Source organism: Pogoniulus pusillus, chromosome 40, assembly GCF_015220805.1.
Source record: "Pogoniulus pusillus isolate bPogPus1 chromosome 40, bPogPus1.pri, whole genome shotgun sequence".
NCBI lineage: Eukaryota > Metazoa > Chordata > Aves > Piciformes > Lybiidae > Pogoniulus > Pogoniulus pusillus.
Window position 1 is genome coordinate 3808123 of NC_087303.1, and position 22894 is coordinate 3831016.

The 22894-nt window shown below is 52.9% G+C and overlaps 1 protein-coding gene across 1 annotated transcript; it reads left to right on the plus strand.

The window, feature by feature from the left end:
* The first annotated feature begins 90 nt into the window (after positions 1 to 90).
* Positions 91 to 17417, plus strand: RND2 (Rho family GTPase 2). The gene is made up of 5 exons (XM_064174128.1): positions 91 to 281; positions 369 to 456; positions 11980 to 12089; positions 15077 to 15211; positions 16011 to 17417. Exons 1-5 carry the CDS (start codon positions 180 to 182, stop codon positions 16257 to 16259), a joined length of 684 nt encoding a protein of 227 aa, XP_064030198.1. The 5' UTR covers positions 91 to 179; the 3' UTR covers positions 16260 to 17417.
* The last annotated feature ends 5477 nt before the right edge of the window (positions 17418 to 22894 follow it).

Genomic DNA, 22894 nt, shown 5'->3' on the forward strand with positions numbered 1-22894 from the left:
CATGAGGCCACACAGCACGGTGGAGCCGACGGGGGCGGTCCCGGGACCGCGAGGCGCAGCGGTAGCCCTGCCCAGCGCCGGCCCCGCTCCGCGTCTGGTTGGTGCCGTCGGGGCCAAGGGCGCGGCCAGGACGGGGCCGTCCCGGTAAAGCGGCGGCGCGGGCAGCGCGGCTCCGCACCATGGAGGGGCACCTGGCTCGCTGCAAGATCGTGGTGGTGGGGGACACGCAGTGCGGCAAGACCGCGCTGCTGCACGTCTTCGCCAAGGATTGTTACCCCGAGGTGCGGCGGGCGGGGCGGGGGGCTCGGCGGGGCCGGGCCGGGCCGGGCCGGGCTGGGCTCATCTCTGCTCTCCCTCCGTCCCTCCAGAGCTACGTGCCCACCGTCTTCGAGAATTATACGGCCAGCTTCGAGATCGACAAGCAACGCACCGAGCTCAACATGTGGGACACCTCAGGTGAGCCGGGGTCTGTCGGGGCGGGGGATGACGGCGAGGCCAGACTCGTCCTTCTAGCCGAGAGTCTTCCCCTCTCTGGAGCCCCTGGGCCCCATTGGGACCGGGGCTGGAGCAGCTCCGGCAGCCTCTGATGTGCCCGGCTGGGGAAACCCGCAGCCTGCGCCTTTAGCTGCAGCTCCGTCCCTGCCCATGCCAGCCAAGTCATGGCAAAACTGGCACTGGGTGCGAGGCGAGGTCGGGAGGAGCTGGGAGAGGCGAGGTGCAGCTGGAGAAGGTAGACCTCACCTTGGAGAGGAATGCGCTGCGGGATTGCTGTCCTTTCATCGCTCTGCAAGAGCCTCAGGGGTTCCTCGGGCTTTTCTGGCTTGGTTGAGTTTTGCTACTGTGATTCTGCATGAAGCCATAGGCAGCCTGCCGAGACCCTTCCCAAACTTCCTGCTCTCGTTCTTGTGGAAGCATGAGTTGGAAGCGAAGTGCCTGATGCAGAGATAATGCATGCTTGCACCCAGCAAAGTTCATGTGCAGCTTTTAATTTACCTCTGACAACCTCTTTGAGCTGCTGCATACACATGGTGCAGCTGCATGCTCGGATGTTGGTGTGTGTACATCACAGACTTGCTGCTGCTCTTTCCCCATAATTTCTGGAGTGCTTATGACAAATTGAGTTCTCTGTGTCTAAGAGCAATAGTAAATTAAGATGTGACCTAGGACTTTGCTTTTGTATGCTCTAATTTCTTGCTGTAATTTTACATCCACGAAATTACAGCTGTGAGATCAACACAGCTCTACCTAGAGTGGTGGTTTTACTCAGTCTTGGACCAGGTCTGATATGTGTATAAAAATGTGTTGCTTAAGTTTGCTCTGGACTTTTCCTCACCCAGGAGACTTTGCTTTTGCTGCATTTTAGTCCCTGAGATCCTTTTACTTTGCCCACACGATGTGTTCTGTGCTGCGAGCCACAGGGATGCTGGCTTTTTGGTCATCTCATGATGCTGGAGCCACGGGTGAAGCATTTGCTCTCAGTGTTTGACTGAAGCTGTGCTTGAAGCACAGAATGGTGGCTCCAACGTGCAGGTTGCTGCATGGTGAATTGTGCTGGACTGACATGTCTGCATGAAGTCTCTGCATGAAGATGTGGTAGCATTGAAGCCATCCTGATTGATCGGGGGGTGTGTGTGTGGGGGGGCTCCTTGCAGAGAGTGTCCTGGAGCTGTTCTGATGGGGTGAGTCCAGGTGCTCTGGCAGTGAGGAGTGGCCAGAACCCACTGGGCCCTGCTTGTGAGCACCTGGGGCTCTGTCACCCCCATGGCTGGGGGGATGCTTTACATACCACAGGTGTCTGCAGCCTGTGAAGAGAGGATGAGTGAGCTGGATCGTTAGGCTCTGAATGGCTTTGTTCTGGGTGCCTATATTTAACTTCACGTTTTGAGGGTGCAGAAGCACGTTTGATGCATTGTCTGCTTTTCAGGAATCCTCCAGAGTGTTTGGACATGATGAATATCTGTCCAGCTGTGGATATGTATCTGATACCTGCATTGCATGCTGTCATGCATTCATTTTGATGCTTTTCAGCAAAGGTCATGTTTGTCTAATGTTTCTCTCTTTAGGCAAGAGGAAATGGACTTTGATTTTTTTCCCCCTTCTCTATATGAAAAATGGAAGACCTTTTATCAGCACTGTTGTAGAGTTAGCTAGATGGTTTTCCAGATAAACCCTCTTCTGCTTCAACTTTGATGTGATACACACAGGAGCTAGTTCTTCAAGGCAAAGTCCTGCCAAGCAGCACACAGCAATTTTCCCTGGTAGTCAGACTGATATTTTCAGCTACAGGCTGCAAACTGCTGTTGAATTTCCACTGTGCTGCAGGGACACCTGTAAATAGGACCTTTGGTTAAAAAAAAAGTTTTGCACAGTAGCAAGTTGAATGAGCAGAGCTGAAGGGACTGAGAGTGGCCAGCTGCCTTCCTCCTGCAGAATGGCAGGCACTGGGATGTACTTTCCCTGGTCTCTCTTCCACCTCTTGTTTCTCTTGGGCAGCTTTGTGTTAGGGGTTTGTTGTTCATAAACTCTATCCCAGTGAGAGCAGAAAGGGAAGGGCTGGCAAGCTGTTCCCCCCTCCTGTCAAGATTGCTCTTTATATTTTAAACTCTTATTATCTTGTAAGTAATTGGAGCTGAAGGTCTCCTCCAGAAATCAGAAGAGAAACCAGGACAGAGGAGATGACTTGATTTTGAGTATATGTATATTTAAAATATCACCACACCCCAGTTAGTTATGAAAGTGGTTAGAGACTATAAGAGCTGCTCAGGGTGAACTGAGCATCATCCAGAAATAGATGTCTGGGCAAGAGCAGTCTGCCTAGAAAACTCCCTTCACTGCCACAGCCTACCTGGCTGCTCAGAAGTTTCCTTGGTAATCTTTGTGCCAGCCAGTATGTTGTCTGCTGCCTGAGGCTTGTTACACCTGCTAAAAGAAGTGCCTTGGAAAATTCAGCCTTTCAGACTGAATTTTCTCCTCCTGCTAAGTGGCAAATGCAGGCTCTGACAGCAGCTGGCAGGCAGTAAATCTGGTTAGAGAAATACTGCCATAGAGTGGACAGAAGTGATGGAGAACTGAATGGCTCCCAAACTGCATGAGGACCTTTGATGTCTTTTAAATGTCTTTTAAGCTTTGTCCATTGATTAGTTTTTCTGAGGCTGGAGCATGACTCTTGAGAGTTTCCAGCACTGCAAATAATTCACAAGGATGAAATCTGCTGCTCAGGGCACATGTGAGGACTCTGCACCATCTGAATTGCCTTAGATCTCGGAACCTATCAGGGAGAAAAGGGAGCCAAGCTTGAGCATGACTTCTTGTCCATCATCTGCAGATGCTGTTTGCATTTTGTGTTTGTTTCTAAGTTTGCCCCACCTCTGGGCACGCTCTGAGAGTGAAATTGTTTCAGGTGCCATCTTACAGCATGGCAGAGATGTCCCATCCCTCCCACTCCCATGACAGCCCCAGACACTTGCTGTTTCTAGAGCCTCCCTTAAAAAGCAGTTTGACACCTATGTGTGCTTGGGAAGGGAGCCTGCTGGCCATACTGGGTGGACAGGGCTCTAGGAAGCTGCCATGCCCTGGCACCTCTGCTCATGAGCCTCATGGAGGGCATGGTGCTTGGCTGCAATTTGTGCTTCCATTCCAGCAAATTCTTCTTGTGTTGTGTGTTGACTGAATGTGCTTGGCACAGAAACAGCTCCTCTGCATGGCGCAGGTATCTTGTGTGTGTGGGAAACTCCTGTTTGACAGGATGCCTGATGGCTTGGGAGTGCTGTTCCCAAAGGGCTGGGTGCCTCCCAGGCCCACAGTGCTGGTGTCCCAGATGCGTCAGGGTGGAGGAAGGGCAAATGGTTTTGTGCCCACTAGCAGCACTTTGCAGAGTAGGCGAGTTTCACTTCCATGCTTCAGAGGTGTGAAAGGGAGAGCAATTACCATGAGGTGTGCACCAGGCGGGGAGCATTCCATCAGCCGTGGCATAGCTGTCTGTTCCTTGTGGGATCAGGGAGTGTCTGTGGGTCTGCCCCGCTCTGGGAGGTCTCACGCCTGGAGCAGAGCCGCTGAGGTGCTCAGCAGGTCTCTGGCAGCGAGAGCGGTCGGTGCTGGTTGATCTTCCCAGTACCGCCTCCTGGTGCGTTCCCATGGTGACGCTGGCATCGCCAGTGGACCCACTACCCACACCTCCACACTGGCCTGGTGCTGTTGCCCCGCTGAGCCCCTTCCCCATGCTGGGCAGGGCAGAGATAGGCTCAGACAATGCTGCTTTGCTCTGCACCTGGGCGGGAGTTTTGTTCAGTTTCCAGTAACAGCAGGAGGAAAGCTGCGTTGTGCAGGGCAGCCCGGGCTCAGTTCTCCGGTTTTGGCTCACACCCCTGTTGTGGCAGGGGGCTCTGCCTGCCTCCTGTGTGCGACCTCTAAGTGCAGGCAGGCAGAGCACTGATGTGACCTGAGGCGTTTATCTGATGGGTGCATCTTCTGCTGATGCAACTCTTGGTGCAGAGTAGAGTTGCCTGTTCGCAGTAGGGGCATCTGTGCCAGCGGTTTGGGCTGGACACTCTGCCTTGCACATGGTCGCCGCTGTCTTGGAAAGCTGCTGGACTTTCCTGTCCAGTGCAGACCAGCAGGACGCACTGCTGCCGAGAGTCACAGTGTCTGCCACAACCTGCCCCTGCAAAGATCAGTGCCCGCGGGTTCAGCAGTGCCACTTTGCCATGCTGCAGCTCATAAGAGGGGAGTTGTGCGGCTGCCAGTCCTTCAGCGAGGCTCCTGTCGCTGCAGCAGATGTGCTTTCAAGACAAGAATAACATTGTGAGTTGCAACCCCCCTCCGCCTCCTCCTTTGCCTGCACTCAGCAAACAGTCTGCCTTGGTATGGCTGTGTGGGAACCTCCAGGCTGCGATAACAGATCCTTCTTTCGGGGAACTGCTGAGGAATGTTGATGAGATTAGAACTGAAAGGGGCCGAGTTCAGTGTTGGCATCTCCATGGATGCTGAGGCTGTCTGTGCCTGGATTCCCAGTGTGCAGCTCCAGGATTGCCATGGCTGCCTCTTCCAAAGTGCAGGAGCAACTTCTGTCTTGGGAAGAATTCAATGCCACTTGCACTCTCAGGCAAAGAAAATATGTGGAGCTGCCCTTTCCATACCAAAATAGCTCCTCCCATGCTCCATGTTGAGGCTGGAAGCCTGAAACCAGCATGCTTGTGTTCTGCCTCTGCACAAGTATGTAGTTAAGCCTAAAAATATGTGCAACTGGGTCACATTCTCAGGCAGGTCAATAACCATCCGGGCAGAAGTTTGAAGAGCTGCAGCAACAGCAGCAGAAATGCTTACGCTGGAGTGGGTGGAGGATGGACCCGAGGAGACAAGACATGACATGACAGTCCCTGTGAGGATGTTCTCACTGGGCTGGGCACAGTGTGGGGGTGCTGTTATGCCGTGTGGCTCAGGGATGGAGTGCTTCTCCTGCACCTCCCCACAGCTAGGGCAGCATGCCCCATGACAGCATTTGTCCTTTCCCCCCTACAGACCATGGGGGCTCAGCCTCTGTAGAGTGTCCTGGGAGTTATGGGGGGTGCTGAGTAGGAACGGTGCCATTGGAGACAGCCAACACTGCTGACTGCTGCAACCTTTCAGGCAAGGGAGGGCTTCGTGTGGGGTGGGTTTGTTCCTGGCTTTGGTGCAGAGTCCTTTCCCATAGCTCTCTCCCATAGGCACTGCTTTGCCCTCTCCATTTGCTGTCAGTTTGGCTGCTCTCTGACACCCATGGCATCTCCCGGTATTGGAAACTTCTTATCCAGGTGGTCACAAACAGACCTGCAGAACCTCCCTGGAGCAGAGCAGTCACACCCTGTCCTCTGCCTGTGATGTCTTGCATTTCTAATGGCCCTTACCCAGTGTGGTGCCAAGGATGCCCCTCTTGCCCTAGCAAACACTGCTAATGTGCTTCAGGATAGCAGATGGGAGACAGCAGGAGGCTTGGATGGAGGGAGAGCTCTGAAGGAGCTGCTCAGCATTTGTCCTGGGCTCTGTGCACATGTCACAGATCCTGAAGATAAAATCTCCACTTGATTAAACTTCCCAAGTGCACAGCCTCAGCCTTCCCTGCAGGCAGAGTCCTTATCTGGTAGCTGAGCAGTCAGGGAGGGCTCTGCTGCCACGGACAGCAAATCCAAGATGTGCATCGCTGCACAGAGCTGATTCTGCTCCTTCAACCCTCGAATGTGTTCCCCAGAGCCAGGGGGCCCTGGCTGTGCTGTGGGAAGTTGCTGCCGCTCCTACTCCTTGTTGTACCTCATAGAAAGGATGGCAGGCAAGTTGTGTCAGTGCCAACTGCCCTTGTGACATGGCAAAGAGTGCCAGGAATGGACTTCTGCCTCCCATTTATCTCCCTTGTCAGATGGTACATGCATGATTTCCAGCATGCCTGTGAGCAGCCTGGACAAGTCACTTGGGCTGCCTCTGCAGCTGCAGCCCTCCCACCCCAGATGCTCTGTGATGCTCCCCCAGAAATGTCAGCAGGAGTTTCTACAATGAGGTTCCAGAGCTGCCTCCCAATTACTAGAGCAAGGTTGGCATCTGAGCAAGCTCTTCTGAACCTCTGAGTGGCATGTGTGAGAACAGGGTGCAGGATCTGGATAAGGGAGAAGCACCCTAGACCTGCCTGAGCTGGGGATTCCTCTGCTGGTAAATCCAGCAGAGCAGCCTCCTCCTGAGTGACAGGTTTCCAGTAATAAGATCTGGAAAGAGGCACAGAAATGCCACCTCAGCCTGTCGAATACCATTCCCTTCACCATGGCCCTGCTGAAGGTCTGCCAGCTCGTTGGGCTCTTTGGTAAGTTACATCTTTTGGTAGATGCACCGTGAGCATTGGGAGCAGAGGGTGACTGTTCAGTTCTGCTTGGCTGCTTTTTCTGCCAGCTGCTTTCCAGACAGTTCCTTGTCCTGTGCATGAGACAATCTCCTCCTTTCTTACACTTCAGGGGTGCAGTGATGCTGCACAGTTACGAGGAGTATCGTGGTCCAGCCATGACAGAAGGTTGTACAAGTCCTGGGGCTGATGGCTGTGCCATGTTCGGTGTCCTGTGGAAGGAACACTGATTAGAGGTAGTTGCAGTACTGGCCAGCACTTCCCTTTGCTGCTTTTTGTCTCCTTCCAGGTTTGGTGGGATGCCTCATCTCCTTTTTTTGCCCACTTTTTCTCTGGTGGGCAGAGCTTTGTGTCGTTTCCAAACGAATCTCTGGCCCTGACCTTGCTCACCTGTTAGAATTGGAGACCTCCCCCATCAGGAGGCTCTGTCATAATCTAACTTCTGATGAGTATATGGTGACCTTCACTTGGGGAAGGCTATTCTGAGGCCTTGCCTGGAGGGGTGGTGGTGTCTCTTTTTGTGGCAAATGGATTTCTGCAGGGAAATGCAGGCCAATGCAGTAGTAAAAGCTCTGCCCCTTGGGCTGTGATGGGGATGCCTCAGAGAGAAAGCACAGCTGGCTTTTGCCTGGCTGTGAGGTGCCAAGCAGCACAAGGCACCTTCAGTGCTGGCAGGGGTGGTGGTACGTATTTATCAGCCTGGCATTTCACATGCTGATGGCCAGGTCTTCACTGCAGAGTGCAACTTGGCACAATGGCAGCTCAGTCTCTTATTTCACCAGGCCTGCTTTGCTCTTAGTGCCACTCACTTTAAGGTCTAATGTCACTAATTGCTGATGCTTTTGTAACTGTGACCCCAGAGTTGCTGGGTCTGGGCATCAGCCTGCCAGAGCCTACCATTACCAAGCATCTCTGAATCTGTCTCTGGTTTTAATTCCTGTCTTTGCCACTTTGTCTGTGTTCTGGGCTGGACTCTAATGACCTCTGTATTAGCCTCAGAAACGTATTTTTCTATCAGTGGGATCTGCATTATCCTCTCATTCCAGACAACAATGAGCCAGGCAGGGTCAGGGATCCTTAACCTGCCTCTGAGCCCCAGCTCTGCAGGGACCTGCAGGGTGCTCAGGAACTGCTGCAGTTTGTCAATCTTCAAACCAAAAAACCCTCTGATTTTCTGTCAGGAGAGAGGGTCTGATTTCGCACCGGGAGGATGAAGTCAGTCTCTGAACTGATGGTTCAGATCATTGTCTCACTGATGCGCAGCTGCTGCAGTCTGGGAGGCTGCAATGGCTGAGATCCTGCCCATCGGCGCTTAGGATACAGGCACTGAGGAGGCTGTTTGCATATTCTGGTCTATCATGTGCCAGGCACGCCGAGATACTGCTCTTCAAACACTGCCACTGCTTGTCTGGCACCGCTGGTCGGGAAGGTAACCCGGAACCCTTCAAGCTTGTGGATGCAGCACTCCAGGCAGCTGGGATGAGTTTCTGCTGCGTTCTGTTCTTCGGCTGTCCCTGCAGGAGGCAGAGTGCCCGGCAGCCTTGCTGACTCCATGGGGAGAGCTTACAGTGAGCCCTCTGAGACAAGTGCAATGCTGAAGAATGTAGGTCTTGGCAGTGCCCACCTCTGTTCCAAGCCAGAGCTGGCTGGGGTTGCAGGAGCCCCTTGCAGAGCAGATCATGGCTCTGCAAGCATATTTACTTTCCTGGTTTAATGTGCTATTGTTGGATGGAAGGTGCCCATCTGAGGAGGCTCATCTCTCAGAACAGCTAGTGAGGAGCAAATGAAGATTAACAGTATGATGGTATAGATGAAACAGCACATTTCAGTCCCCTGCCTGAGAGTGGCATCTCTGAGTCAGTGCCAGGCTTTTTGAGGGGCTGCCAGCTGATAGGACAGAGGAGCTACTCATGGCTGCATCTGCCCCTGAATTTCAGACAAGTGCCACGTGAATTGTATTTTTAAGCTGGTTTTTGGCTTGCTCCAGTTTTCTTCCTTTAACCACAAACAGATGCACATAGGTCCTGCTTCTTGCAAACCTGGGTGCCAAGTGGGAGAATGACTCATGCAGTGAAGGCAGCCTGGATCTGCAGACACATAAGCCTTGGCTGCATGTATTCAGAAGTGCCAGACCATGGGTCTCTGAAGTATCTTTGCTGGAGTATCTGAAAGGTGTTGAGTACTCAGAATCAAAACTGAAGACCTGGAGTTGAGGGAACTTGGGGCTCTGGTCGTTTAGGGTTGTGTTGGTTGGGTTTTCTTTCTGGCCATGCTAAATGAGCTCCGAGAGTAATCCCCCAAACAATTTCCTGATTCAGTAGAGAAAGAAAGCTGGAGATTACCTACATTTGGAGCACAGCAGCCTTCCTGCTCTGCTGGCCAGCACTGACCAGCAGTTTCCTGGGGTGGGCAGAGGCTTCTGCAGCTGAGACCCTGAGTGCTGGCTGTTACCTGCTGCCAGAGCTGCTGCTAAGGGACCAGGGGCTGCTCCTGTGCCTTGGAACTTGCTAAGGGAATTTTGATCTCGTGAAGAAAATGTTTTGTTTTGGTTTTTGACCTGCTGCATCCCTTCCCTCGGTTCACCACAGTTTTTTTTCCTGCCGTGGTCCCAGGTGGTGGTAGCCCAGTTCCTGGCACCAGGGTGGGGTCGGGGGATACCGAGAGGCCATGCTCTGTTGCAGGCGCTCCAGGAGCTGGCTGGCTGCTGAGGGGAGCAGCAGGTTGCTATGATACAGTTTGCCGTGGCAATGTCTGTGCTGAATGGAGCCAAAGCCACCTCTACAAAAGGAGCATTCCTGGGCTGGGAGGGGGCAGATTTATCTGCAGTGTTTATGTAAAGCTGAGGAGCTGAAGGGAGAGGATGTGTGTGGGAACCGTTTCCTCCAGCTTGTGCTGGGGGCCCCTGTCTGAAGACAGACACTCTTCGACGCCTGGGATAGAGGGCATGGCTCGGGTAAAGGATGCAGCAAAGCCAAGCGTGCAGCTCTGTGCTGGGTTGCAACTCGTCTGCAAACCCACAGCAGGCACAAGACCGAAAGCGGAATCCAAGGAGGGGGGACTCAGTGCCAAGCTTGATCTGCTACCTTTGGAAGCAGGAACTGGGTCACCTTGCCATGCTGAAGGGCATGGGAGGCAGTGGCTCACTAGTGCAAGCTCTGACAGTCATGAACTAAAGCAGCTTGAGCCTGAAGCAAGGTCGGCAGTCTCCGTGCCTGGGCTCAGGGTCACCCTGGCTCACTGTGCCTCCTTGTGCACCAGCCTGCATGCCCTGTCCCCAGAGCTGGCCGAGGCGCTGCAGGGACTGGCTCCTTTCCATTCAGGGAACATGACTTTCCCTCTGGGAAGGGGGCTGGGCTCTGCAGCCATCAAGGTCTGTCTCTCTGTGCTGGCTCCCAGCTGTTTCTCTTCCCAGTGACTTTGCTGGGAGAGAGACCCAGGCTGCAGTTCTGGCTGGTGGGAGCAAGGGCTGCAGGTGCCGTTGCTGCTGCGGCTGGCACCAGCCTGGCTGGCTGTGAGAGCTGGAGATGCCTGTAGCTGAATTTGCTGCGACTCCAAATGCACGTCAAGTGCTAGGCTGCCCCATCCCAGGCTCCATGGAGCTGCGCTGGTGAGACTGTGCCATAGGCTCTGTGCTGCGGAGGTGCGGGGTGGGGGCTGCCGTTGGCATCCTGCTGTGAGCTGGTGTCAAGGGGAGAGTGGGTGGCCAGGCTCTGGCACCGGGCAGCGTTTAGGAAGACAACACAGCTCTGCCCTCAGCCTGCCCCGGGAGGGCTCTGGGCCGAGACTTGCAGAGGAGTCCCAGCTGTGTGCAGAGCTCTGCTGGGGCGGCTGTGCCTCGCTCTGTGCTGTCCATTAGCTGTGAGCCCCAGCGCAGACAAGAGCCAGGGTCGGAGAATCAGCCTCTCCTCTCGCTTATCCTCGGCAGACTCCCATCCTCCCGGAAACACAAGCCACCATCGTCCATAATTCATCAGGTGCTGACCTTCATCAAGGAGCCACCTGACACCCGGGCTGGGTGCTCCACCCTCCTCCCAGGGTGGGAAAGTGCCGGGTCCGAGCATCCCGAGAGCCTGTGGCAGGAAGCGCGTCCGGTTCCCGGGCCTCGGGGTGGGTGGCTCTGGTGTGACAAGGGCTCTGGTGTGACAAGGGCTCTGGTGTGACAAGGGCTCTGGTGTCTCTGCTTCCCCTTTTCATAAATAAACAGCAGCTTCTATCATAGCATCATAGGATGTGATTGTGAAGCCAAATACAACCCCAAACGGCGTTTTTAAGTGGCAGGGAGCTGATTGCTGCATTGTTGGTTTGCTGAGGCACCTGCAGCCTCACACGGAATGCAGCTCAGATAAAAACACTTCCATGCCTGAGCTGTGCAGCAAGGGGTGTTCTTGTGTGTGTGCTGGGCTCAGGCTGGGCTCTCTGCCTGCTCCCTGAGAAATCCTGCAGCGTACAGAACCATCCTCCAGCTTGTTCACCAAATCCTGTCACATCTTCTGTGTACCAGAACAGATTTGGACTTTTCCCAACAGAAATCCAGAGCAAAAAGGGAGTTCTCCCTCACCCCATCTTGAATTCTCACACTCCAGGTGAACAGGCTTTCCTGTACAAAGATAGCAAGAGAGGATGAAAAATAGCAGCAGCAGCAGTAGCGTTCCCTGTCTTCTCTCAGCCACACCTTTCCACCACTGGTGGCACAGCAGCTGCATGACAAGTGGTAGGATGCCCACACGAGTGGTGGAGAGGCAGGTCCTGCTCTGCCACATTGCAGCCCTTCTGCAGTCAGCACAGCTTCACCAGCTCTTGCTTGCCAGATGCTTACTGTGGTGGGAGGGGGATGCAAAAGTTGTTGGTGGTGTAAAAGCACAAGGACAAAACCTCTGACTGAAACTGCTAAGCAAAGGGAGCAAATCCTCCTCCAACCAAAGTGCTGAACCTAACAGTGTGTGGTCACTGGGCCAGCAGAGCTGGCTGCATCCTGTGGTAGTGTCTCTTGTTCTTACTGGCATTTGAGATCTCTGTGCCTGGCAGAGTGGGTCAGGGGTGCTAGCCTGTCCCTTTGGGCAATAAGCAGTTGCTGGGATGAGCCTCTCTGCTCATCACTCTCCTCCTGCTCCTCTCTGCAGGCTCAGCATACTACGATAACGTCCGGCCCTTGGCGTACCCAGACTCGGATGCTGTGCTCATCTGCTTCGACATCAGCCGCCCCGAGACCCTGGACAGTGTGCTCAAGAAGGTGAGGGCCTGCTGTGCTTTTGGGATGGGGAGACAGGGGAGCTGCTCTTGGGGCCCTGGTCCCTGAGGCTATCACCAGGGCTAAGAGCTCTGCCCCTGTGGTCAAGTCACGGCTGGGGCTCGTGCGCTGGGGTGAGGCTGTCGCTGAGCCTGTGCAGAGAGCAAGATGTGCCTAGATGAGAGGAGCCAAGTGAATGGTGCCACTCGTGGCAGCTTGCCTTGCGTGGGGGCTTCTGTGTATGCACACACACATGTGGGGACAGAGAGAAGTGCTGGCGGTCCTGGAAAGCTCCGTGCATCTCTCGCTGGCATGGCCACCCTGCGCATCACTTGCAGCAGTTGAGAAGTGCCCCCCTGTGCCTGTTTCCATGCATGTAGAGAGCTCAGTTTTTTGGCTGTCACTTCAGCTCAGCATCTGCACAGTAAAAGGCAGCACTCAGTTCCCTGTAGCTTGACAACAAGAATAATGAGTCGTGGCACAGAATTTCAGGCCCATAAAAGGGTGGCACAATGCCACTGAGGACTGCCTGCCCTGTCCGAGCTGGCTGGCCAGGTACTGCATTACCTGGCAAGAGTTTTCTCCCTGCAGATCAGTGCCTTTCAGCGAGGCAGATTTGTCCATCTGGCAGGCCCTGGAGAGCCCCACAGGGCTGAGTACCCTCTGTGGGACACTGCTGTCCCTGCCTGCCACACTCCAGGGTCATATGTGGCATCCAGAGAAAGGTTCCCATATGAAGCTTCCTTCCAAGGTGGCATGATGTCCAGCAGCTCGCAGCACTGCTAAGGGGAGGGGGTAAATGGCCTCCTGGCCACTTACACCCCTTGGTCTCAGCCATACCCTTCATCCTTAGTGAAACTGGCCTTGGCAAGCTGTCCCCACCGTGCTGCAGAACTGCAGAGGGCTCACTGGCAGCTGCATCATGTCCTGGAGGCAAGGCTTGGCTGGCATCTCCTTTGTGAAGCTCTGTAAGACACTGTGGTGTGAAAAGCACTGCAGTGATTCCCTGGCTGCTCCCCAAGTGAGCCCCAGGCTGCTGGGGTTGGACTGGCCACTGTCTGAACAAGTCACATTGTGCTGGCTGCCCTCTTGGCCTCTCCACATTTTGCCAAACGTTGTGCTGAAGCGAGTGCCTCTTGCTCAGCTGCTGGGAGGGCTGATAAGTGGGTCTGTGTCTCAGGAGTGTCCTGGTGAGGGGACAAAGGGCCTTCAGATGACTCTGTCAATGGTGCAGTGTTCCTTTCCAAAGCAGGTCCTGGGTACCAAGTGTGCTGGGTGGAGGAAGGCGTTTTGTGTGGACTGAAAGAATTCACTGCTTGGATTTGGAGTCAGAAGAATAATAATGCAAGCAAATCACTTATACCTTAATGAGATGCAAACCCATCAATAATTAGCTAGGATTGGGATTTATCTGTGTCTCTGCACACCCTTTGTGTGAGGCTGCACTGCTCAGTGCACAGCCTGCCCTGTGCAGCCTCACAAATGCTTTGAGTACTGCCAGACAATGCCTTTTTGATACAGTGACTTAAAATAAACCCCAGATCACAGGGGATTTCTTAAGTGTCTCTGAGTAGGTGCCTTGTTTCCTTTGGTGCAGGCTTGCAGCCTGTGGAGGTGAGGAGAATTCCTAAGACACCATGAAGTTGAAATGGGTTTTAGCTTTTGGTATCAAACAAATAGGGAAAATAACACTCCCCATTCAAGCCTCAGGCACAAATGCTAATGCAGCAGAGGAAGTCTTTATTAATGTGCTGCCCTTCTGATGCTGGGCTGCCTGTACAGCCTGCAGAGTTGAAGGGAAGAGCCATCTGAGAGTACACAAAGAAGCAGCTCTTCGTTTTGTACAGGGCAGGCTTTGGTGGGTGCCGACTTCATTCTGACTTGCACGGGAATCTGAGCCGCTCTAAGGTGTCAGCCCCGTGGGAGGAGAGTCAAACCTCTCTCCACAGAGCAGGGAGCCCTGACCTGTGCCTGCTGAGAACAGACCCTAGAGCTCCACTGCTTGGAGGGTTTTCATCCTTCAGGTAAATTAGGGCCCCAAAACCACTGCATCACCATCCTCTTGGACAGGGTTCCTGATGTGCTTGGAAAGGGTCTGGGAGAGATCATAGAGTCATAGAATCAGTCAGGGCTGGAAGGGACCACAAGGATCATCTAGTTCCAACCCCCCCTGCCATGGGCACCTACACCCTACCCTAGATCAGGCTGGCCAGAGCCCCATCCAGTCTGGTCTTAAACACCTCCAGCCATGGGGCCTCAACCACCTCCCTGGGCAACCCACTCCAGCCTCTCACCACTCTCATGGTGAAGAACTTCCTCCTCATGACCAGCCTGAACCTACCCATCTCCAGCTTCACTCCATTCCCCCCAGTCCTGTCACTCCCTGACAGCCTCAGAAGTCCCTCCCCAGCTTTTTTGTAGCCCCCTTCAGATACTGAAAGGCCACAAGAAGGTCACCTCAGAGCCTCCTCTTCTCCAGACTGAACAACCCCAACTCTTTCAGTCTGTCCTCATAGCACAACTGCTCCAGCCCTCTTATCAACCCAGTGGCCCTTCTCTGGACATGCTCCAGCATCTCCACATCCTTCTTGTAATGGGGGCTCCAGAGCTGGATGCAGTACTCCTGGTGGGGTCTCAGCAGAGCGGTGTAGAGGAGAATTGCCTCCCTGGCCCTGCTGACCACACTTCTCCTGAAGCAGTCCTTTGGGCTGCAAGTGCACACTGCTGGCTCATGTTGAGCTTCTCATCCACCAGCACCCCTAAGTCCCTCTCCTCAGGGCTGCTCTCCAGCCTGGCACTGCCCAGCCTGGATTTGTGCTTGGGATTGTGATGAGCGAGACCTTGTGACTGCCTTTGCTGTTGCAGCTTTGCCCTTTTCACAGGCTGCCTTCTGCCAAAATTAACTTGGTGTGGAGGTGCCACTGGGGCACTTGGAGTGTTGTGTGTACCAGCAAACCCTGAGCACCCTCTGCTTCTTGTCTCCTCTGCAGTGGCAAGGGGAAACGCAGGAGTTCTGCCCCAACGCCAAGATCGTGCTGGTGGGCTGCAAGCTGGACATGCGGACAGACCTGAACACGCTGCGGGAGCTGTCCAAGCAGCGCCTCATCCCTGTCACACACGAGCAGGTCTGTTGGGCAGCTGCCCCTCAGCGGCTCAGGGAGGCATGGGAGGGACCTCTGCAGTCCAAGGGAGCTCAGTAGCAAATGAGCTGCTCTGCCCAGGTCTTGGTCTGAAGCTGGTTTGTGTGAGCTGCTCATGCTTACAGCACTCTTTCCTCAGCTCTGGCAGACCTGGATTTAGTCCTGATGCCCTCATAGTTTGTAGCTGAGAAATCTTTCCTCAAAGGGGGTGGAGGTGCCTGATTTGGCAAGTTGCAGTGGCTAAAGGGAAGTGTTGTGCTTCAGTGTCTCTTAGTTCAGTGCAGCTCTTTCTGCTCCAAGTGAGTCTCCTGCTTGGGTTTGGTGTTGGAGCAACACTGCTGAAGTGAGCAAGCCACAGCTGGAGGGTCTGAGGGTCTGCTGCTAGGCTACTGAGGCCACCAGTGGACCTAATAGTGTCTCCAAACTGGCTTGGAGGCTCAGACTTTGTGCTGCAGTACAGGGATGGCTGTGCCTGCACAGTTTGCTCTGTGCCTGGCTTGCCTGGCACCATGGTCTGCAGAGCAGGTCCCAGAAGACTGTCACAATGAAAGGAGCTGCCCAAGCCCTCCAGTGCAGGGCTGGCACCACCATAGTGATTCATAGTCTAGTGCCTGGAGCAGTGTCTGCTTGGAAGACCACCTTATGGCTCACAAACCCGTGCACTTCAACAGCTGTGCTACGCTGCCGGCACAGGCAGGGCTGGAGACGGTGTGAAAGGATGCTCTGTGCAGGGAGCTGGTGCCTTAACCTTCTTCCCTCTTCTCCCACTCTCTCTGGACTGCAGGGCAGTGCACTGGCACGGCAGATTGGGGCAGTGGCCTATGCAGAGTGCTCTTCCAAGGTCTCTGAGAACAGCGTGCGGGATGTGTTTCATGTGACCACGCTTGCCTCCGTCAACAGGGTGCACAAGAACCTGAAGCGCAGCAACTCCAAGCGGGGACTGAAGCGGGTGTCACAGATGCCTGGCAGGACGGACTTGCTGAGTGACACAGAGATCAGGAAAGACCGAGCCAAGAGCTGCTCCATCATGTGAGAAAGGGCTGTAAATAGTGTGTGTGTGTGGTCCATTTTGTACAGTAACTGGCTGAGACAAGGGCACGGCGCTGGCTGCAGACGCCAGCTCGCCTCTCCAAAGCCTTTCTCTCAGGCTCTAGGGCTGAGCAAAGGTCCCAGCTGCAAACCAGGGTGCCTGAGTTGCCCCTCACTGTGGAGACTTTTGGGTTGGCTGCTGCTGTGCTGATTGCTTGGGTTGAAGGAACTACTCAACAGAGGAGTATTCAGGTGCTGAAAGGTCTGTAACTGGCTAAAACAAAGTAGAAAGGAGTGCTCCTGTGTGTGGCACCCTCTGGTACCCACAGCCCAGCCTCTGCACCTGTGTGCAGGCTGCAGCACACACGGCCTGGGGCAGGGGTTGTGAGGAACCTGGGCTGGAGGGTGGGTGGGTGGAACTGCTAGCAGCAGAGTGCCATCAGGAGAAGGTATGCTTCTAAGCTTTCTTTAGAAGAGAAATGATGTTTGAGGTGGAGCTACCTTCAGCTAGGCTGGAGAGCAAGTCACCATGGAATGCACTGGTCTGGGAGGAACCAGGCTTATAGGGACCTAAACCTGCTGATGCACCATGGAAGTTCACCTACTGTGAAGAGAATAAGTGGCTTTTTACATGGTGATTTAGCTACTCAAACTCCATTTAAAACACAGCAGAGTGGATCTGGCTCCAAGGGAGAGGTTTATCCCAGGAGATGCATCCTGAGAATTGTGGTTCCCTCCAGCAAGTAAATGCCACTCTGGACCTTGTGTCCCAGCTGCTGACAGCCTGTTACTCATCAGACTGCTCCTGCCATGGGCAGCTGTGCTTCCAAAAGAGCAGCCTGCAATAACTGTCCATCTCCTGCTCTCCACCCATTTCCAGCTGCAGATCGTGTTGCATGGTGCTGTGCTTGTCTGGTGCAGAGAACCAAAAGATGATGCTCCCATCTGCACTCTGTCTCCTCCCCATCTTGCCCTGCCATGCAGCCTCCTTCCAACACCTCTCATTGCTTCTGCTGCTGCCCTCTCTAAATGCCTTTGACTACAGTGTTAGCCTTGACTTAATGTCACAAAGACACTTTAAGGAAACCAGAGTCTGCTGCATTGCCAGATCCAGCTGTGTCAGTGGGCTCCAGAAAACAAATAAACATCACTGGAAAATGCACACTGCTTGTCTCATTTTTAATAGTCAAACCAGCACCCTCTCAAAATGTCTTGCTGCCTGATTCCTCTTTCTGTCTTGATGTAGCTCTCTGGCTCTTGAAACACATTCACACATACACTTGAGTGAAAACCACAGAGGACTTAGCTGCATGTATTAATTTTGGAGCTGAAACAGCTGCCTTGAATAACCTCTCACTCCATCCTGAATTCTTAAACACTGTGGAGCATTTGCAGGATGTTTGTACCTAATCCTTCAGTCTTGAGCTGACAGGAGCTGCCCTCAGCCTCAACCTACGTCAGTAGTTGCAAGTGAAGACAGCTTTTGACAATCCTTTGTGCCTACTCTCCCACCCAGGTCTTGGACTTCAGCAGCATCATGAAGGCTATTTGGGGAACTGGAGCAGCTGAGTTACAGGCACAAGAAAAGCTCAAGCAATGGCTGAGTGCTGTGCTGGGTGCAGGTTGCAAGAACATAAAAACCTCATCTGCAGTCTGGGAGGAAAGCAACAGCAAGGGCCTGTGCCAAGAGCTGCCTTCAGTGCCACCATGGCATCTCTTGGCTGCAGGGTCCCCAGAGCCTTTGCAAAGCTGAACAAAACCATCTGCCTGCTTGAACAGCTCTGGCTCACAAGTGGCACTCCCAAGTCCTCTGAACCTGTGTCCTTTTGTGTTCATCTTCCTCATACAATCACTGTCTTTCCTCTTTCCACATAAACACAGCAACAGTTGGCAAGCAGCACTCCCTTTTCCCTCTAGCACCTTCCAGGCTTTGGAACTGAACAGGACAGTCTCTACAAATGCAGTTTCTAGCACACTGATCAGTTGATGTGCCCACAGGCTCCTTATTGACTTGTTAGCTCACAAGAGAAGCAAATCTGGTGAGCACAATAAATGAGGCAGTGGTCCCTGACCTGCTGCACCACTTAGATGCACACAAGTCTGTGGGGCCAGATGGGCTGCACCCAAGGGTGCTGAGGGAGTTGGCAGGCTGCTTGCCAAGCCACTTTCCATTATCTCCCTGAAGTCCTGGCTAAGTGGGGAGGTGCCAATGCTCTGGAGGGCAGCAAATGTAACACCTATCTACAAGAAGGGTAGAAAGGCAGATCCAGGAAACTCTAGACCTGTCAGTCTGACCTCAGTACCAGGGAGGGTCATGGAGCAGGGCATCTCACATGCCACCATGTGTCATATAGACAACAAGCAGGGGATCAGGCCAAGTCAGCATGGGTTTGTGAAGGGCAGGTCCCACCTGATCTCCTTATATGACACAATACCTGGCTAGTGGATGAGGGAAAGGCTGTGGCTGTTGTGTTCCTAGACTTTGGAAAAGCCTTTGATACTGTTCCTCACAAAATTCTGGTAGACAGATTTGCCACTCCTGGCTTGGCTGAGCACACTGCTGGATAAAGCACTGCTGGACAAAGCACTGCTGGACAGGGGGCCCAGAGGGTGGTGGCCAATGGAATTAAACCCAGCTGGCAACTGGGCACTGGTGATGTTCCTCAGGGATCTGTGTTGGGATCACTTCTTTTTAACACCTTTATTGCTGACCTTGATTCAGGCATAGAGAGTGATGGCAGCAGCAAATTTGCAGATGACACCAACTAAGGTGGCAGTGCTGATTTGAATGAGGGTAGAGAGGCTCTGCAGAAGGACTTGGATAGGCTTAGATCAATTTGCCAGTATTAATGGGATGAGTTTCAACAAGGCCAAATGCCAGGTCCTGCACTTGGGACACAACAACCCCAAGCAACACTACAGGCTGGAGAGCTGCTGGAAGAAAGGGATCTGAGGGTTGTAACAGACAGGAGCTGAATGTGAGCCAGCAGTGTGCCCAGGTGGCCAAGAAGGCCAGTGGCATCCTGGCTTGCATTAAAACTGCTGTGGCTAGCAGGAGCAGGGAGGTGATTGTCCCCTTGGACTCTGCTGTGGTGGGGTCACAGCTCGAGTGTTGTGTTCAGCTTTGGGCACTGCAGCACAAGAGAGCTGTGGAGGTGCTGGAGCAGGTCCAGAGGAGGGCAACAAAGCTGGGGAAGGGCCTGGAGAATTAATATTATGAGGAGCAACTGAGGGAGCTGGGGATGGTTAGTGTGAGGAAGAGGAGACTGAGGGGAGGCCTCATTGCTGTCTGCAGCTACCTGAAGGGACACTGTGGAGAGGCTGCTGCTGGGCTCTTCTTACAGGTAAGTGGAGACAGAACAAAGGGGAATGGCCTCGAGCAGAGGCTGAGAAGGTTTAAATTGGACATTGGGAAAGTTCTTTTCACAGAGAGAGTGGTCAGAGACTGGAATGAGCTGCCCAGGGAGGTGCTGGAGTCACCCACCCTGGATGTGTTTAAGGGTGGTTTGGCTGTGGTGCCTGGGGGTATGGTTTAAAGTGGATCTTGTAGAGTAGGACTCTAGGTTGGGCTTGGTGATCCTGAGGGGCTTTGCTGTTTTGGTGGTTCAGTGATCTCCAGTAGTGGGGCAGTGGCTGTCAAAGCTGAGCTGCCCTCAGTATAGGCACATAGAGGCCATTTCACAGACTGCAAGGAATAAAAACTCATCTTCAGCCCTGGGGTCACAACTGTCCAGCAGTGAGCTGTGGCTGAGGCTGGACTGGTTCCATGTTCAGGCAAAGGCAAGACAAGAGCTATTCTGTTATTCTCACCCAGGACAGGATGAAGAGGTTAGCTCTGTGAGGCAGCAAACACTCAGAGGAGGGGAGGAGCACAAAGCTCTTTACCTTTACTGCTTAGCCTCAGCTCACATCATCCATTCTGTGAACCAGGTGAATTGTTGGGCATTTTCTATCATTACAGACTATGTACAGGGGTTTTATTCTTAATACCAGCAAAATGAAACCTGACACCAGACCCAAGATGAAAAGAATCCAGCAAATCACTGACAATAATTATAGGAACATACTGAATATTGCTTTGATTCATCATTAACTTGAGTAGTGAGGGAGACAAGTGTCCTAATTGCATCTATGAATAAGCTGCTCTCTGATAAATGGCTTCTGATCTGCAAAGAAATAACTCTTTGTGTTTGGATCCAAATGTGGAGGGAGGATTTGAAAGGGTAAACTACTTCAGCAAAAAGCTGCCCGTGCAGCCCTTGCTGCTCAGCAGCATTAGCATACAGGTACCAGAATACAACTTGACAGGGTTCAAAAGGAACACCATTTCCAGTTAAAAGCAGCCACAGAAAGGTCACTCTAGGGCAGCAGAATGAAGTTGTTGCAAAGTCCCAAGCCACAATTAAGTCCTTGTCAGTCTCTTTTCACAGGCTAGGAGCAGTTTTCCTGGCAGAGGCTGTCTGGGGTTGGGATGCTCCAGCCGAAACGCTCCTGATCTACCTAGGACCAGAGCAATTCATAAGCAGAGGCAGTAATATCCAGCCTCAAGGAGAAGTGGAACAGGAGGGAAAGGTCAGTCACATTTGTGAAGTGTTTTGTGAGCCACCATCAGCAACTGCTGTGTGCCTGGCCCTGGTAAGGCAGTCCCAGTGGAGAAAAGGCTCAGGCACTCCCCAGGAATCAGTGAATCTTCACTTCCCAGTGGAGCTGCATAGGAAAAGCTCCTGGCCAGGCAACACTGCAGCTTCATTGGAACCCAGCCTTCTCTTCTGGAAGCCTTGAGCCACACTAACACCCCAAATTCTGTCACCAGCCCCCAAAGCAAGAAGCTACTGCTGCTTTGAGGGAGGGAGGTAGGTGGGGTGGAGTTCCAGTGAATTAAAAATTCACTTCTGCAAAAAGCCTCTTTCTGAAGAGAAGTGGCAAAGTGGCAAGGCAGGAAGTGCAGGCTGAAGTCCTCCCCCTCCCCAGACTGGAAAGAACAAGGGAGATGTCTGTACAGCCTTCTAAGAGCCTGTCCCAGCTACACTCTTGTCCTTCCTCTGCCTCCAATGTATATTACATGAGTTTAATATTCTTTTAGAGCAAGCCTCAAAACAGCTCATTTCCAATGCATGATGCCTACAGGGCTCTGCAGTAGGTGTATTTAAAACCTCTGTGCTCCAGCATGGAGAGCAACCCCTGTTTCAGCTAATTTTTGAGCAGAAGCTCCCACCCAGAACCTCTGAGAAAAGCAGAGAGTGTTCCCCAGCAATCAGCCACCACCACTAATCACCCTGCGAGCTGATGAGGCCACAAATCAGGATGCAGAGTCAGAGGTGGGAAGAGCAGTGTGCTGGCACCACGCTGCATCTGCAGGTTGTAGTAAAAAGTGACATCATTTGGCAGCTGCTCTAAAGGGGATTCTCAACTCCACCCCACCCCCTACTGCTTTATGCTTCTCCAGGCTAAATAGTCCCAATGGGATTTTTTAACAGGTGGATTCTTCCAGCACAGCAGCCAACATGCAAGCCATGTTTCCAGTATCATCAGCATCGGCAGCTGTGGTTGCATGTTACAGAGCTCTAAGCAAGGAACTGGACCAAGGAGGGCAGGGAAGGGCCTGCCACAGCAAGGAGAAAGGCAGAGGTACTGCATGAACATTTGAGATGCAGATGTGCTGTGTTCAGGAGAAAGTCTGCTGGTTTGTTCTCTTAGGGACCAGAAAGGCTCTCTGAGAAGCAATAGAATCCTGCATCAGAGCTCAGTATTGCTTTTACCCCCCAAGTAACACTTTTACCTTCATGTTTAACTACCTAAGTCCATAAACGTCTCACTCTCTTCAGCCTGCAGCCTCCCCAACAGCTGTGGAGCAAACAGCAACTGCACATTTATTCCAGCAACATTAATGTCACCTGAATGGGCTCTGTCAATGTGTTGCTCCATGCTGCCTAGCAGCAAAACATAAAGGACAGCCTGAATTGGCAACAGGCTGCTTACTCTCTGCTGGTGTCCACACCAGCATGGCTGATAAGGATTCAAGACAAAGCTGTACCTAATTAACATGTATGAATTTTAACCAGAAATCCATTCCCATATGTTGGAAAATAATCCCTGGACAGCTTCTGCTCCTGCATGGCTTGTTAGTAGCTTAGCTGGGGAGATAAGGCAGCTTCACAGAAATACTTCACTCGTGTGCTGGAGGACTCAGAACCCCTGAAGAACACTCATGTGCTGGAGAACAGAACCCCTGAAGAACACTCATGTGCTGGAGAACAGAACCCCTGAAGAACACTCATGTGATGGAGAACAGAACCCCTGAAGAACACTCGTGTGCTGGAGAACAGAACCCCTGAAGAACACTCATGTGCTGGAGAACAGAACCCCTGAAGAACACTCATGTGCTGGAGAACAGAACCCCTGAAGAACACTCATGTGCTGGAGAACAGAACCCCTGAAGAACACTCATGTGCTGGAGAACAGAACCCCTGAAGAACACTCATGTGCTGGAGAGCAGAACCCCTGAAGAACACTTGTATGCTGGAGAGCAGAACCCCTGAACCCTGTAGGGCTGGAGGCTTTGGGCTGTGCCTGATATTGGATGCTACAACAGAGATCAAGGCTAAATGAAGAGCCTGGCTGATGCTTCAGCTGATTCCT

Coding starts and splice junctions, on each gene's coding strand:
- RND2 (XM_064174128.1), top strand. CDS start 180: ATGGAGGGGCACCTGGCTCGCTGCAAGATCGTGGTGGTGGGGGACACG. Junction 282..368: donor CCAAGGATTGTTACCCCGAG/GTGCGGCGGGCG, acceptor CCGTCCCTCCAG/AGCTACGTGCCCACCGTCTT. Junction 457..11,979: donor CAACATGTGGGACACCTCAG/GTGAGCCGGGGT, acceptor TCCTCTCTGCAG/GCTCAGCATACTACGATAAC.